Below are 16,115 nucleotides of genomic sequence, written 5' to 3'. Positions count from 1 at the left end.
ACGTTTACTACTCGTTTTCCGATCACAATTAAAAATTTCTTGAGCATGCAGATGCAAGAACAGAGAGAGAGAGGGTTACGTCAGAAGTGCATGGACGCGTAGCAGCAAATGGTGATTCCCGCCGCTTCACCCACGAATCCAGACAAAGGCTTGTTAGGTCAATTATGAAACCTTCATATTTTATTTTCTTTTGTTTTTAGAAAATATTTTGGACTTTTTGTAGTTGAGTTAATTACAATCTAGCCAATAGAAATTACAAAAACCTAGTCGGTCCATTCTCTCTCTCTCTCTCTCTCTACAAATTCTGGAGAAAGAAAAAAAAAATCAAAGATCATAACCGTTGCATCCAACATTTATTTCGTAAATTTGGTCGGTTTACACTGTTTTTGCTCGTTTAACGGTGGCATTTTCGCAAATTGAATGCATTTACATGCATCATGCGATCCCGTTCGTAATTAGGGTTTGTTTGCATGCTTTATTTTTGTTCATTTATTGGTATAACCATGGCATAAATATGTAAGAGAAATTAACCCCTTTGAACTGAAAAGAAATGGCCTTGCACAAGGCGTAGATTTTCAAACCCCATCCATTAACCTCCTAATCTAACTTCTAATCTAATAAATTTATCGTTTAAAAAAAATGAAAAGAAATGGCAATAGTTCTTTAGAGAATGTTAACAATTTTTGCATTAACATTTGTGTTTAGATATTTTCATTTTAACAAATATCACGTGTCACCTTTTTGCACCAAAAAACAAACTTTTTAATGTTGGTTAAAATTAGAAATGGAAAATAAAAAATATAATTCTGACTTAATATGTCTTTATTTTTGAGTAAAAAATAATACATGACATTTGTCCGAGTAAAAATTTTTTTAAAATTAGTGCAAAGATTACTAGCATTCTTCTAACTCTTAGTACCAATGGTTAATGTAAGATGGCATGGGTTAATGATGATGAGGGTGAGCAGATGATTAGGTGTGTGATGAGTGTATACCATAATCATAGGGATGAGTAAAAATGTTCTCTAATAATAATGGTAAGAGAAATACTAAAGTGACTCTTCAAAAGTGAAACTCTCTATAAATTCTCCGTCACTTCATGTTGGTGGTGAAGAGTCTATAAAGAATGTCAATGTCAATTTAAGAAACCTCTTTAATTAGCATTTCTCTTTCTCTAATGGTAAAAGGCTGAGGCACCGCACGGTGGCACCATTCAGGTGGGAACGTAAGGCGGGTGTCACAATATCCGGAGTCAAGGCTGAGAAAGTAGAGGCACGAGGTTTTGTTTTCTTGTTTCTTTAATCCTTCGTCTCTTTACTACTCTCTCTCTAAAACTGCCTATTCTTTTCTCTCTCTCTTTAAAACTGCCTATTCTTTTCTCTCTCTCTCTCTCTCTCTCTCTCTCTCTCTCTCTCTCTCTTTCTCTCTCTCTCTTACTTAATGCGTCATATATGTATGTGAATGGATAGTGGGATGAAATTCAGATCAGAACCCAGGGAAAAAACCAATTCAACGTTATCTCCGCAAAACAAAACAAAAAACAAGAACAAAAAACAAAAATTATCAGAAAAGTTGGCGGTGCAAATACATTGAAACTCCCCAGAACATACCAGAACACACATGGGGGTTGTTGAGAGCTTTTCCTGTTCCCCCTCCGTTTAACCATGCGCCCTTTCTCTCTACACACCTGAAGAAGATCGATCACTTCTCACCTCCACTATTCTACTCTCTGTCCACCGCGGCTCCGTCGGGTTCCAGCCGTGCCTGTGAAGAACTAGGGTTTATTGAAGTTGCTTTTCTGTTAATCTGCACAGAATTAGTGTTTGGTGAGTTTTGTGATAATGACGGGATTAAATATGAATAGATTCACGGATTAGAGAGTGGTGACGTCGCTTTCTGCGACTAAAATAGGTTTATATTATTTTAAATAATATTATTTTGTGTGGTTTAGATGTCTTTGTTGTTCTTGATAGACCAGATGCTTTATGTTGCTTCTGTGTACGGGTTTGATACCAAAAGCGGGCCCTTTCACTCTCTTGCTTCCTTAATCCAATACGGTCTTTCTTCCTCCCCACTTGCACTTATCCGTACACAGAAGAAGAAGAAAAATTAATCCACTCTCCCTTTCACCAAAATATCTGATACCAACAGAAAGGAAAAAAATACCCAATATAAACCCCAAAAAGTGTTGATTTTGTTCATTGAGGATCAAAAGTTTCAAGAGAAATGAAGGGCGAGCAAGTTCAAGTTCAAGTTCCGGTTCATCACCAACATCAAGATCTGCATGCAGGAGATCTGGATACTCTTGGAGTGGACCCCAGAAAGATGTGGCTTGACGATGACCAAGAAACCACTCTCGATGTGAATGACCCTTCCATCTTCTACAACGACAAGTTCCCTCCTCTCCCTGACTTCCCATGCATGTCCTCCTCCTCCTCTTCATCCTCCACTCCTGCGCCGGTCAAGACAGTCACGTGCTCCTCATCCTCGCCCTCGGTTTCCTCGTCCTCCTCCGCGGCCTCTTGGGCCGTTCTCAAGTCGGACGCGGAGCCCGAAGATGGGGAGAGAAAGCAGCAGCAGCACAACAGTGACCACCACCAGTACTCGCAGATTGATGATCAGACGGTTGATGCGCATGCATTGTCCTCCACCGTCTCGATGGAGATCTCTCAGCCGTTGGATCTCAGTGGCGGAATAGATTGCATGGATGAGATGGGGACTTTTGGTTACATGGATCTGTTTGAATCCAACGAGTGTTTTGACCCTTCTTCCATTTTCCAAAGTGATAGCCTTTTCATGGAGCAGTTTCAACAAGATCAAGATAATCAGCATTTAGCCATGGCCCACCAATTACAAGACCATCATGAAATTGCTACTACTATTCAGTCTAATCCCCAACAACAAAAACAAGTAGTTGGACAGGATGAGGAGAATACTAATAAGGATCAGAGTAATGATAAAAAGGATCCGGATGACATGGCCATGGTGTTCTTGGAGTGGCTGAGGTCCAACAGAGAGACGGTCTCCGCCGAAGACTTGAGAAGTGTGAAGATCAAGAAGTCGACGATCGAGTGCGCCGCCAGGCGCTTGGGCGGAGGAAAAGAGGCCATGAAGCAGTTGCTTAAACTTGTCCTTGAGTGGGTTCAGACCAACCATCTACAAAAGAGGCGCAGCAATAGCATCACCACCAAAGACTCCAACCTAATAGCCCAACAACAATACCAAGACCCTTATCAAAACCCTAACCCTAACTCTATCCCTAGAGTACTTGAATCAAACCCTTCTTGTAATTTCACTCAGAGACCATGTATGGCGCCTCCACCACATGCAGCCGCCTATGATCCGGCGGCGGGGGGACTACTTGTCCCCATTCCGCCTCCAGCTTCTCCTCCGCCGGCGGCTTATCCTTCCATGATGGGGTATATGACGGCTGACCCTTTTGGGAATGGGCCAAGCTCATACCAACCATCTCCGGAGTATCATCATCACATGATTGACTCCGGTCAGCCATCATGGCAGTCGTCTCCGTTTGGTATGGTGGGAACGGCCCCTTACGGGTCCTTCCCGGATAATAACATTCACCTAGCCCCTCCCCAACACCATCCCCAGGCTTTTGCCGGGTACAGCAGTCAGTACCAGCCTTATCAATATTTCCCGGGGAATGGTGAGCGTCAATTGATGAGGTTAGGGCCTTCAGCTACCAAAGAAGCAAGGAAGAAGCGGATGGCGAGGCAGCGAAGGCTTGTGTCTCACCATAGGCACCACGGCCATCAACAGAATTCTCAGCAACTTAATAATGAAATGCCAGATCATAACTATCTTCAGCAGACAAGGTTTGTTGGGAACACTACTGATCTTAATTGCACTGGTGCTGTGCCGCTGCAGCCAAATCCGGGCAACTGGTTTTACTGGCCCACCGCCACAGCAGCCCTGTCCTCTTCTGCCGTGGCCATGATGCCTAGCATTATGCCCGAAGCCGCACCACTTCCTCCAGTGCAGCAAATGGATAGGCCGGCTAGTAATCAAGCACAGAATTACAATCAGGGCCGTAGTGCTGCGCAGGAAAGGCAAGAAAGACAGGAGAGGCGCCAGGTTGGTGCAGTTTTGCTACATTTCTAATTGATTGGGATCATATAAACAACATAATTGATTAAGCAATATTTACATGAAATTGTGTACCTTTTTCCAGGGATGGAAATCTGAGAAGAATCTTAAGTTTCTCCTTCAGAAGGTATTGAAGCAGAGTGATGTGGGTAGTCTTGGAAGGATTGTGTTGCCAAAAGTAAGTTATTAATTTCCTCAATTATAATTGAACTTATTTTTCCATTTATTAATTGAAATTGGTTGAAAATATTAACCTTATTGATTGTATGGGAAACAAATTGCATTGATTGGGAATTGTTTGTGTTGTTTTTGGTGTACAGAAAGAAGCAGAAACTCATCTTCCTGAATTGGATGCAAGAGACGGAATTTCCATTGCAATGGAAGACATTGGGACTTCTCGTGTGTGGAACATGCGCTATAGGTATTCTACAAAAGTTGGTTCTCTTAATGTCCTTTTTGCAATTACAAATATTTGGTTTATTAATTTTAATTTCGTTCGTGATCATTGGTTTTAATACATTCAGAAATTATAAGTAATCTTGTTGTCCCCCTTTCTTCTTTGTATGTGGAGTTTCAGGTACTGGCCCAACAACAAAAGCAGGATGTATCTCCTTGAAAACACAGGTGTGCAGTGATTGCTTATATTTATTAAGCATCAAGCATATTTTCATTGTCTTTTTAAATCAGGTTCCACTTCGGTGCTATGTAGCATCAAATGCTATGAGCATTGGATGAAACTTATTAAAAGCAATAATTCAAACCAATCTGGGTTATCCAATGCTCATAGCATTTACTGCATGAAAGAATTTTCCTTAAATCTCCACTGATTTATGTTGTTGAAGGAGATTTTGTGAGAGCCAATGGACTCCAAGAAGGAGACTTCATAGTCATCTATTCCGATGTGAAATGCAACAAATATGTAAGCATCAAAGAACTCACATCCTCTTCTTAATTAGTTATCAATTACACTAATATTGATCTAATTAGACACTTAGTAATTCTTCAAATGTTGTTTTTAGTTAGTATATCCCGAGTTTAACCAAGTTGGCTAGTGTAATACCCTTCACCCTAAATAAATAAATAAATAAAAGAAAACACTTCGTTGATAATTACGTTTTTATTAATGTATACGTGTAGATGATACGAGGAGTGAAGGTACGGCAAGAGGGGCCAAAATCAGAGGGCAACAAAAGGCCGGGAAAGACACAAAGGAACCAGCATGCAAGCACTCCAGCTGTCAACAATGGATCGTCACCTTCTTCAGCCACAACCGCACACAAGAAAATAACAGTAAAGTAAGAGACAGAGGAAATGAAAGAGAAGACCAGCTGCAACATAGCCACCTCTTCCGTTTTTTCTTCTCTCTTCAATGCATGAATCGAATCGAAATGGATGGTGAAGATAGCCTAGGGTTTGTTGAACCTCAGTTGATCGACAACTCTCAGCAAATCATAGCTAGCTAAGCCTCCTTATCTTTAATTGGTCAATTTTTCTCACCGGTCAAAGTTAAAGCTACTACTTCATGGATGAGTTCATAATGCGTTTGAAAATAGTGAAGCTTTTTACGCAGGTTGATTTCATTCAGTTGGAATCGCAGCACTTTTGGTTTTTGGGTAAAATGGTACGATCAGTTAAAACGTATAGGCATTTTCCAAATACTGGTTTGGGTAATTATGGTAGTTAATATTATGTGATATTATGTGTTTCGGGTGACGCACCCAATTAAGTTTAGTGTATGTTGTGCTTGTTAATTATTGATATGTATTTTGTAGAAGTAAAGCTCGTAAATGATGTATATATATGAGAAGGATATAATGCTCGCTCATTTGTTATGTACTATAAAAAACATGTTTGCATTGCTGTTTGCTGCATGTTGTTATAAGTGGTCTGCTATTTGATCATATTGAATATATAAACTGATTTGCAGTATAAATGTACAATCTTCATTGGTGGTTATCAGTGATCTGTCATTTTATGTATTTTAATGAATATCATCTCGTTATACTAGATCCATGGATCCTGTTATGTAAAAGGTAATTGTTCTTTCAGAACAAGAAATATATGGTCATCATTTTGATTATTCATAGGAAATTGGATTTTATCATACAAGAAAACTTTTAGAAGAGGCGACATAAATTTCATGGAGAGTTTCTTGAGTTCTTTCATGGAGTGCCTACTTTTTTCCTCACTTAAGTTATGATTAAGGTATATGTTAAAAAAATGGATAATTCCTTGGTCACTAATTGATATAGACTCAAACCTTATGCATTTTAAGTTTTTTATTGAAGTCCTTCCCTTACCACATAAATGACATAATAATAAAAGAGATGTAATAATATCAATATAAGTCAACCCTTTTTTTTTTTTTTTTTTGCTTTCATTTACACTACTAATTCAATTATTCAAAATTGCTTATGGGTTTTCAAAAAAAAACAAAAATGCTTATGGGTGCATTCTAGGTTATAAAAAAATGGGCTTTTATTATATTTTTATAAAATATGAGTACATTTATATAGGCTACATTTTACACAAAATAGGTACATTTTATATATATATATAAAATAATGGTACATTCTAGATTAAAAAAATAAATAGATTTTACATTAAAAAATGGATACATTTTACATAAAAATGGTACTTAAAAAAAAAGATACATTTTGCATATAGTAAAGTCGTACATTTGTAACGAAAAATGGGTACATTGTAAATAAATTATGAGTACCAAATAAAAAGTTAAAAAATTTATGAGTACAAATAAAAATTTTAAAAATAAGGGAAAAAAAGAAATTAATATATGGGTACAAATTAAAATTTAAAAGAAAATTGGTACAATTTAAAAAAAGGGTTGCAAATTAAAAATGGGTACAAACTACAAATAAAAATATATGATAAAAATTTTAGCAATAAATATAAATATACAAAATGTAACATTTCTAACACTAAATAAATGACATTTATTAAAACTCAAGGACCTTGATCAAAATTTGAAAAAGAATAAGGTGTTAATCAATGAAGTATAAAAAATAGGGATGAGAACCTAATTTCTCCACTTCTTATTCAATTGGCGAGTGTTGGTTATAATCTCATATATTTGGCGAGTGGTGTTGGTAACAGCCAAAATAAGAAATAATACTTGTGTTCCTCTTATGAGAGTGCGCACATCCTACCTTTATGGTCTATCATGTTTGTATTTAAAACAATAAAACAATAAAATAATTAAAATTGTTTTAGTTTGAAAATGGGAAACTGATTGCATTTCTCATGCTTGATAAGGCCATGTTTGCTATGGAAAATTATTGCTACATTTTCCTTATTCGGTGAGAGGCCATGCTTGGGATTTGGAAATGATTTTTAGGGCCATGCTAAAAAGGAAAAAAACGAAGCCCTTCATGGTGGAGAATAATTTCTTTTTGGGTTTTTATCACAAATGATTCTTGATATTGATCATCACTATCAAGATGGTCCCTTGAATAAAAAATCAATCAATAAACGTAGTCCTTGAAAATAGGTGTCTCAAATCTATGTGGTCTTTCCGTCACAATACTGTTAAGTGTTGATGTGGCACATAAATGAGCTCCACAAGATTTACGGGTTTTTATTACAAATGGTCTCTAAAATTGACCCACACCATCAATATGGTCCCTGAAATTGAAAATCAATCAATGTAATCCTTGAAAATAGGTGTCGCAAATCAATATGATTCTTCCACCACAATTTTGTAAAAAAAAAAATTGTTATGTGCTGATGTGGTAATAATTAATTAAAAAAAAGTTGTCTAAATACCTTTTTGCACAATGGAAATTTTTTTTTCTTATAGTAGGGCCTTCTCCGAAGAGAGATCCCTCAAAGTCACAAGGCTTAACCAAGGCCTAAAAAGGGGTGTGGAAATAGTTTTCAACCAACAATAGACACACCTCGGTTATAACCTCATTATCTCAAGGCAGACCTCGTCGTTCTTTGCATCACCATACCACCAGGGAAGCGATGAACAAGCTCTCCAAGATTAAGGTTGTGAGGATATTGATTGCCTAAATGTTAATGATGATGTCCCAGTAATCATTGCCAATGGGCTAAGCCATCACCAAATGTAATCTTGATTCAAGTTGAATGGTGAAGGCTATTGAAGTGCGTAAAGATGGGTGTATTGAGATTCTTTTTAGAGAATAGAAAGCGAATGAGGTAAATAAATGTGGGATGGGATCTAGGTGATTGCAGGACTGGGTTTTTGGGTTGACAATTTTTTTATTAACTATTAAATTATTAAGCCTATTTGTAATTTTTTTTTAAATTTAATTATACTTGTGTGACCCATTATGTGTCACATCAGTATATAACAGAATTTTTTTACAGAATTGTGACGGAAGGACTACATTGATTTGAGACACTGACTTGCGGGACTACATTGATCAATTTTCAATTTCAGGGACCATTTTGATGTCGCGGGTCAATTTCAGTGACCATTTTGATGTCGTGAGTCAATTTCAAGGACAATTTGTGAGAAAAAATGACTTATGGACCCATTTATGTGCCACATCAGCAGTTAACATAATTTTTAACAGAATTGTGATGGAATGACCACATTGATTTGCGACACCTATTTTTAAGGACTACATTGATTGATTTTCAATTTCAAGGATTATCTTGATGGTGAGGGTCAATTTAAGGGACCATTTGTGATAAAAACCCTTTTTTCTTTGGGTTAAATGTTTGCTTTATTTATAACACAACAGATTACATAAGAAAAGGTCCAAATACAATAAACACACAAACAAAAAGATGGACCTCTATAGTAACCCAACAATCTAAAACATAGTTTTGAGCCCTAAACAAAAAAAACACCAAAGCAAACCCTAGTAGCATCCTACCTCCGCCACCAACCTGCTTATCGAACGAACATCCCCTGCACCCACTTGAATTCAAAATAACTAGAGCTCCAAAGCTGGATGAAGAATGAGCCACAACAGGACCCCAAAACAGAGGCCCAAACTCCTCCACAGAGCACCACAGCAGTAGCTGCCACAAATCAAAGGAAGGCCAGCAGAAAAAAATCCACTAACAACAGTGCCAACAAAGGGAAACCAAAGTAAGGAGGTGGTGTGAACGCCCAAGCTAAAGCTCTACTCACCTTCCAGGAGAAGCGCAATAAATTGCGTTGAAAAAAAGTGGGAGTTGATCTAGATTATGGAGTCAAAGAAGGATGAAGCTGATTCGGATTGGGGAACGTTGGGGGAAAGAGGGGGAAAAGATGGAAAGAAGTAAGGGGAAAAGGTGGAAAGAAGGGGAAAATGTGGATAAGGCGGAAACGGTTGAAGGAAGACGAAAGGAAACAAAGGGGAAAAGTGGAAGGAAGGAAGAAACAGGAAAAGTTGGAAAAGGGACTGAAGTTAAAGAAAGCAGATGCACAGGGGGTTAAGTGGCAAACAAGCCACTGGGCAGGGGAAAACGGAAGATGAAGGAGAAGGAGAAGGAAAGAAAGGGAAAAAAAGAGAAGGGAGAAGAGAAGGACTGCCACCAACCCTAGCCATAGCTAGCGTAAGCGGCTGCGATAAGAACAACACGGAGGACACTCACACACCAGTGAGAAAAGCTCTTAGAATGAGAGAACTCACAAGGAGAGATTTTTTCGATCTTTTCAAACCTGGATGTTTTCTTGTTTTAGGGTTTGGTTGCAGAGAGAAAGAGAGGGTGAGAATCATTTCTTTCACCATGAGAAACCAACATAAATAAATTAATTTTTTTAATGATCAAACTACTCTAATTGATATTGAAATGTCCATCATATCCCAAAAAGTGATATTATTTCCAAAGCGCTAGGAAAAGATCAAAGAAATTGTTCAAATGAATTCATCAAACATAGTCTATAAGGATGGAGTTTCTTCTACACACCAAAAGTTCCTATATAAGTTTAGGGATGGAGTTTCTTCTAGACACCGAAAGTTTTTCAATCTGAACTTGATTCCATATTGACTCGCTATAAGAGCATCTAAAAGAGCGGATGTATATGGGGCTGCAAAAGTGGTGAATATACCAATATAGCTCATTTTAGAGCATGAGAAATCTTTGGGACTATAAAAAAGAATCTCTCACTATGGAGGTTTTATACCTTCCCAGTTATAATTATTCCGTGTCAGCTCGTTAACGATCCCTCAATCGACGACATCATCTCTTGGGACGACGACGGATCTAACTTCGTCGTCTATAACCCCCACCGTCTTTTAACTAATGTCAAAAAGAATAATTTTCTTTGTTAAATTGTTTGTTAGGTGGCCATTAATGGATGTCAAGTTCTTGCAGGAGGAAATAAGGGAAGGGAAAAAAGTGAAGAAAGGAAGAGAGAGAGACGGGTACATGATAAAAATAAAAATAAAAAAGACAAAAAGAGAAGGGTATATAAGTCATTCTCTAACTATTTGTACGGACCTAAAGTTCATATGGCATTTTTCATTGACATGTGTCTAAGTAATACAATTCCTAACTGATTAAGTTCAAAATAAAAATTGGTCATTTATATAACCTAATTAGTAAAGTTTTTATTGATTTTTGGCTAAATAACCTAAATATTGGTTATTGATATGTGACTAATTAGTAAAATTTGTATTAATTTTTTGCTAAATAACCTAATGAAAATGTATTATGTGTTAATAAACACATAGACAGTCAGAATTCGGAATGAGTAGAAATTTCTAACACTCATTTTAGGCAATCAAACATGCAATTAGTTGAGTATATAATAACCTTTGGTGAAAGGTTGCTTTCACTTTTCACATTCTAAATGGTTCCATGCCACTTGAAATTATGCAACCAACTTTAAGGATATCACTATAAAAAAAACTAAAAAGTAAATTTTTGCTACTTCTGGTTATTAAAAAATTTGGTCCTTTTACACGAGAAAACCTGAGCTTTGTAACAAAACTTAAGCAGAAAACAAATTTCCTAGCTGAAGTCTGAAACAACTTCTTATTTGATGATTAATTATTTGGAACTTTTTCGGACATTAGGAGGAGGAGAAGTGTATAGCAATGAGGATGCTGAGAAACTTGTGCTGGTACTCGAAGGGTACGAATGTTGCTGCACAGCCATAGCCGATGAGCTTCCTCCACTGCAGGTTATGTTATTTTCTTGTCCACCATTTTCAGAAGATCCGTTTCGAAGCATGTTAGCTTTCATGCATTCCTCCCTCTCCTGCCTTATTTCTTTGAGCATTGCCGCTACGTCTTTCATGGTTGGTCTGTCATCTGGGTTTGAGTTTATGCAGAGCAATGCCACACCTAGAGTCTGCAGCATTTCTTCAATTTCGGACTCTGGCCGGGCAAGTAGGCTTTGATCGAGGACTTCAACTCCCCCTCTCTTCTGCCTAACCCAATCTACAATGTGCAACCCGTCTGGTATGGTTGGATCGATCGGTTGTTTCCCTGTTAGTACTTCTAACACAACTACACCGTAGCTGTATACGTCACTTTTCTCTGTTATCTTCATCATGTATCCATATTCTGTAAATCACAGGAAAAGGGTACATTTAGCTAAGAATATTGTTTCTTGCCATGAATGAACATTTTTTGTGATGGTTTGAAGTTTATATGCCCATGTGCTTTGATGAAAATATAACCTTTTGCAACTGTGTGACTTTGGCTCATGTTTTTCATTTTATGTTTCACGTTACCCCATTCCGTCAACTGAGTCAAGAAAATTGTTAACTTAGCTCATGTGGCACAAGGACGCTTGGTTTTTGGTCTGTCATACAGTTAATGATTTTCTAGACATAGTCAATGCAGTTTATAATCACTTTGTTTATATGTAGAAATTGAGAATATGCAAGGAGGTTTCTGATTGTAATGAAATAATGTATGATTTGTACTAACCAGGAGCAATGTAGCCATAAGAACCAGCAACTGTGTTGGAGGATCGAGCAAAATCTCCTTCATCAACAAGCTTGGCAAGCCCGAAATCAGCAATGCAGGGCTCAAAGTCCGGACCAATGAGGATGTTATTGGCCTTGATGTCCCTGTGAACAATCGGAGGAACGCAATCGTGATGCAAGTAGGCCAAGCCTTGTGCCGCTCCCAGCACAATCCGATATCTCAATTCCCATTCCAAGCAGTTACCACTTCTTTCGTGAAGTAAACCGCCCAAGCTCCCATTCGACATGTACTCATACATTAGCAGTCTCGTGTTTCGATTCCAACAGCAACCCAAGAACCTAACAATGTTCTTGTGGCGAATTGAGCCAAGGGTCTTCACTTCAGCTGAAAAGGAATCGCGAACACCTGCATTGATTCCAAACCTGTCACGTTGACAGTCATATTTAGTAGTGATCTTTGCTGGCCAGAGCTTCTTTACTGCAATGTCCTCGTTCTCCATTTCCGCCCGGTAAACAACTCCTGAACATCCCTTTCCTATTACATTGGTTTCCACCAGACATTTTAGTACTTGATCCACCGAAAAATTTACCTTCTGGAAGGGAGTAAACTGCCAAGGCCACGAGTCCCCTCCCATCTCAGAATCGTTTTCGTCTCCCATCATCTTTCGCGTTCGATACACTGCAACAGCCCCGAAAATTGCCAAGGCAATGGTAAAGGCAATCAACAATCCAATGGCTAACTTAAGCCTCCATGACCTCCTGAAACGGCCGCTATTTGTCATGCTCGTTGTGGTCCCATTGCTGAGGAAACATTGGTCATGGCCTCTAGAGCACAACCCTTTGTTTCCTGCCAGGTCCGTTGGTGACAACTGTCGAAAGAGCTTTTCATCGGGGAGATAGCCGGTAAAATTGTTATATGAGATGTTCAAGGAAACAAGATTTGCAAGACCGGATAACACCAACAAGTCACCTTCAAGCTTGTTGTGTGAAAGGTCTAGTATGGACAGCTTGTTCAGAGCAGAAATCTGTGGTGGGATTACACCGGATAAGGCATTGAAACTCAGGTTTAGAGCAATGTCAAGAGCTTCAATCTCAAACAAGTCCTCGGGGATTGCGCCACTGAGCTTGTTGCTGCTAAGATCAAGTAGCTGAAGGCTTGAACAATGACCAAGGGAAGAGGGGATCGGTCCAGAGAGGGAGTTCCCGCTTAGGATGAGCCGGTTAAGTGAAGCAAGCTTGCCATAACTCTCGGGAATCTGACCCGAAATTTGATTCACAGAGACATCCAGTACCTCAAGCCGTGTGAGGGAAGAGAAAAGGCTAGGCAATGTACCTCCAAGGGTATTGTTACTTAAGTTCAGCAGCTGCAGTGAACTGCATTTTCCAATTTCATCAGGCAGCGGACCAACAAGATTGTTTTCGGACAGGTCAAGGAAGCTAAGGTTGTCGAGAAACCCAATTTCTTTTGGGATCTCTCCACTGATTCTGTTGTTTACAAGGCGGAGACGGATAAGAGAGCTGCAATTTCCAATATCAGAAGGTATGGAACCGGAAAGTTCATTAGAAATCAATAGAAGCTTGGTTAAATTTTGGAGCTGAAATAGGCCAGGAGGTAAGCTACCGGTGAGAGCATTGTGTGAGAGATCAAGAGCCTGAAGGCTCTTACAGCTAGCCAATTCGGATGGAATGCTGCCTTCGAGTTTGTTCTGCCAAGCGAAAAACACTGTCAGCTCTGGCAACATTCCAAACTGAGTTGGGATTAAGCCCGAAATCTGATTAGTATCGAGCTGAAGCTGCAAGAGTTTTGTAGCATTGGAAAGAACCGATGGGATTGAACCAGAAATGTTATTGTTGCTAAGCATAAGCTCTTGAAGATTCGAGAGGTTCCCGAATGATTGTGGTATGCTTCCAGAGACAGAATTCAAAGAGAGATCTATGGTCATCAAGCTTCTGCAGTTACCAATTTCCTCAGGAATAGTACCATCAAGATTGTTTTGCCACAGTAACATCTTCTCCAACTTCTGAAGTTTACCTAACTCTGATGGTAGTGAACCGGACAGATCATTCTCGTACAAAAACAAGTTCACAAGCTCCGAACAGTTGCCAATCTCCGGCGGAATCTCACCCGAAATCATTGTGGTATAAACAGACAGAGTTTGCAGCATGCGTAGTTTACCTAATGAAGTAGGTAAGGAGCCGGAAACTTTAGTATCAGCAAGGCCAAGCACCAGCAAGTTCTTGCAGTTTCCAAGCTCATCAGGGATTTTTCCTGAAATGTCTTTGTTCCCACCGGCACGAATAACTTCCAAGTTTACTAGTTTGCCAAGCTCGGCAGGAATACTCCCGGAGAGATAGTTGTCAAATACGTGGAGATTCTTCAGGCTGGTGCAATCACCAAGCTCTTTTGGTATCTGCCCAGTGAGTTGGTTAGAATTTAAAATCAAGTCCTGAAGATTTTGCAGCTTTCCAATGGTTGAAGGAATTTCTGCCACAAGACTGTTTGAGCTAACATCAATGACAGTAAGTGCATTGCAGTATCCGATATCGGGTGAGAGTGTCCCGGTGAGGTTAGCACCAGAAATGATGAGCTTTTGGAGGAAGGCAAGGGAGGAGAGATTGGAAGGAAAGGGAAGGGCTAGCTCAAGGGATTGGATATTGATTTCGGTGACAAAGTTTTGAGGAGAACAGGTTATGTATGACCAACTACAAGGGTTGGGGTCTTTAGGGTTCCAGTTGGAGAAATCCGATGATGACGGCGGGGGCAAGGTAGAGGTTTGAAGCCATGAATGTAGTGTGACAACCTCAATGTTTGTAGCTGAAAGTGGTAAAAGTGTGGATAGCAAGAGGAAGACGAGAAGAGAAAAGAGCAAGTGGTGGTGGTGGTGGTGGTGGTAGCAGCGAGTGGTGAAGGATTGCCTCGGCATTTGGTGGTGGTTGTAGGAGAGGAGAGAGGAGTGCATGCTACTCAGCATTGGCATTGGCAAAGTTTGCCTCAAAACCCTAACCACAACTCTTGGTTTTGCATTGGGTCTCTCTCTTTTCTTGATTCTTTTCTTCAACTCTACTAGTTTGCCTAGTGCAATTAGTCTACATTACTATATAATATATGCATGCATCCTTTGCAGTCAAGCAAGAAAAGGAAGGAGAGAGAGATTAAAGAATTGAGGCAGACCAGCTCCACCACCTTCACCTCGGGGTTCTGTTCTTGGCTACATATTTTAAGTGCAATTGAATTGAATAGGCCTCATAGTTAGATTAGTCATGAGCACCTACACCATGTGTGTTGCATTGTTTTCCTCAAAAACTCAGTGAAATGGGCTGTTCTTAGTTTTGAGAAAAGAGCCCTCTTATGAAGGCCATTGTCACATTCATCTTTGATTCTCTCGCTTTTTGACTACAAATTAAAGGATTTGGTTTCAAAATTTTCAATAATGTAGCTGTTGGCTAACTAATAGTCTTTGAGCAAACAGGCAGCAATGGCCAGAATTATTATATAAACACAGTAATTCGTGTGGCACTGTTAACAATATAAGCATCACTTAGTACTACTCTTTTAAGTTTTAAGACAAATTCATCTCTGAATGCAAGGTTTATCATTTAGTAATTTAGTACAATCTCTAAATTGATTCTCAAAGTTTGCCCTGTGCTCTAATAATCCATAATCTCTAGTTCAAATCTTTTAGGGCATGTTTGGTACTCTACTTGAATCTAACTTTTTAAACTCAAAAACATTTTCAAGTTTTAGGCCTTAAAAACTTGTTTGGTAGGACTATTTTTAAAAACTGAACTCAAGACTAACTAAAAAATATAGTTTGTTCTCTAAAAATATAAAAAGTGAGTTTTTAGAATTTTTAAAAAACTCACTCATTTCTTTTCTCTCCCTTCTCCCCTCTGAGTCTTACTCCAAATCTATCTCTCTCTTTTCTTCTTTCTCTCTCCTCTTTTTTATTTTTATTTTATTTTTTTTTACCATTTTCGTCTCTCTTCCAATTTTCGCTCTCTTCATTCTCTCGGTTTTTTCTTTCACTCTCTTACTCTCTATCTTGTCCGATCCTCCCTCTTCTTTCTCTTTCCTTCATTCATCTCTTACTTTCTTTCATCTTCTCTCATCTTTCTCCACCTCCTGTGATCCCCTCTTTTTAGATCTCTTTGT

At 38.8% G+C, this 16,115-nt stretch overlaps 2 protein-coding genes across 3 annotated transcripts; one reads left to right on the top strand and one right to left on the bottom strand.

Annotated features, from left to right (window-relative positions):
• The first annotated feature begins 1,455 nt into the window (after window positions 1–1,455).
• Window positions 1,456–5,986, top strand: LOC103445554 (B3 domain-containing transcription factor ABI3-like). Of its 2 annotated transcripts, none has more exons than XM_070805626.1 (6): window positions 1,456–4,092; window positions 4,190–4,282; window positions 4,425–4,525; window positions 4,676–4,728; window positions 4,947–5,023; window positions 5,242–5,986. In XM_070805626.1, the coding sequence occupies exons 1-6, from the start codon at window positions 2,227–2,229 to the stop codon at window positions 5,401–5,403; spliced, it is 2,352 nt and encodes a 783-aa protein (XP_070661727.1). In that variant the 5' UTR covers window positions 1,456–2,226; the 3' UTR covers window positions 5,404–5,986. The 2 variants fall into 2 exon arrangements, with proteins under 2 accessions (XP_070661727.1, XP_028965763.2); XM_029109930.2 differs by having other exon boundaries at window positions 1,457–4,092; window positions 4,682–4,728.
• Window positions 5,987–10,936: 4,950 nt separating this feature from the next.
• Window positions 10,937–15,858, bottom strand: LOC103445427 (LRR receptor-like serine/threonine-protein kinase RGI2). Its single transcript, XM_008384436.4, has 2 exons — window positions 11,964–15,858; window positions 10,937–11,594 (listed from the first exon to the last, which is right to left on the bottom strand). Exons 1-2 carry the CDS (start codon window positions 14,938–14,940, stop codon window positions 11,077–11,079), a joined length of 3,495 nt encoding a protein of 1,164 aa, XP_008382658.3. The 5' UTR covers window positions 14,941–15,858; the 3' UTR covers window positions 10,937–11,076.
• Window positions 15,859–16,115: the final 257 nt, after the last annotated feature.

The sequence above is a fragment of the Malus domestica genome, chromosome 10 (assembly GCF_042453785.1).
Source record: "Malus domestica chromosome 10, GDT2T_hap1".
Taxonomy (NCBI): Eukaryota; Viridiplantae; Streptophyta; class Magnoliopsida; order Rosales; family Rosaceae; genus Malus; species Malus domestica.
Note: the sequence above shows the minus strand (reverse complement) of the source record. Positions and strands in the feature narration are given on the sequence as shown.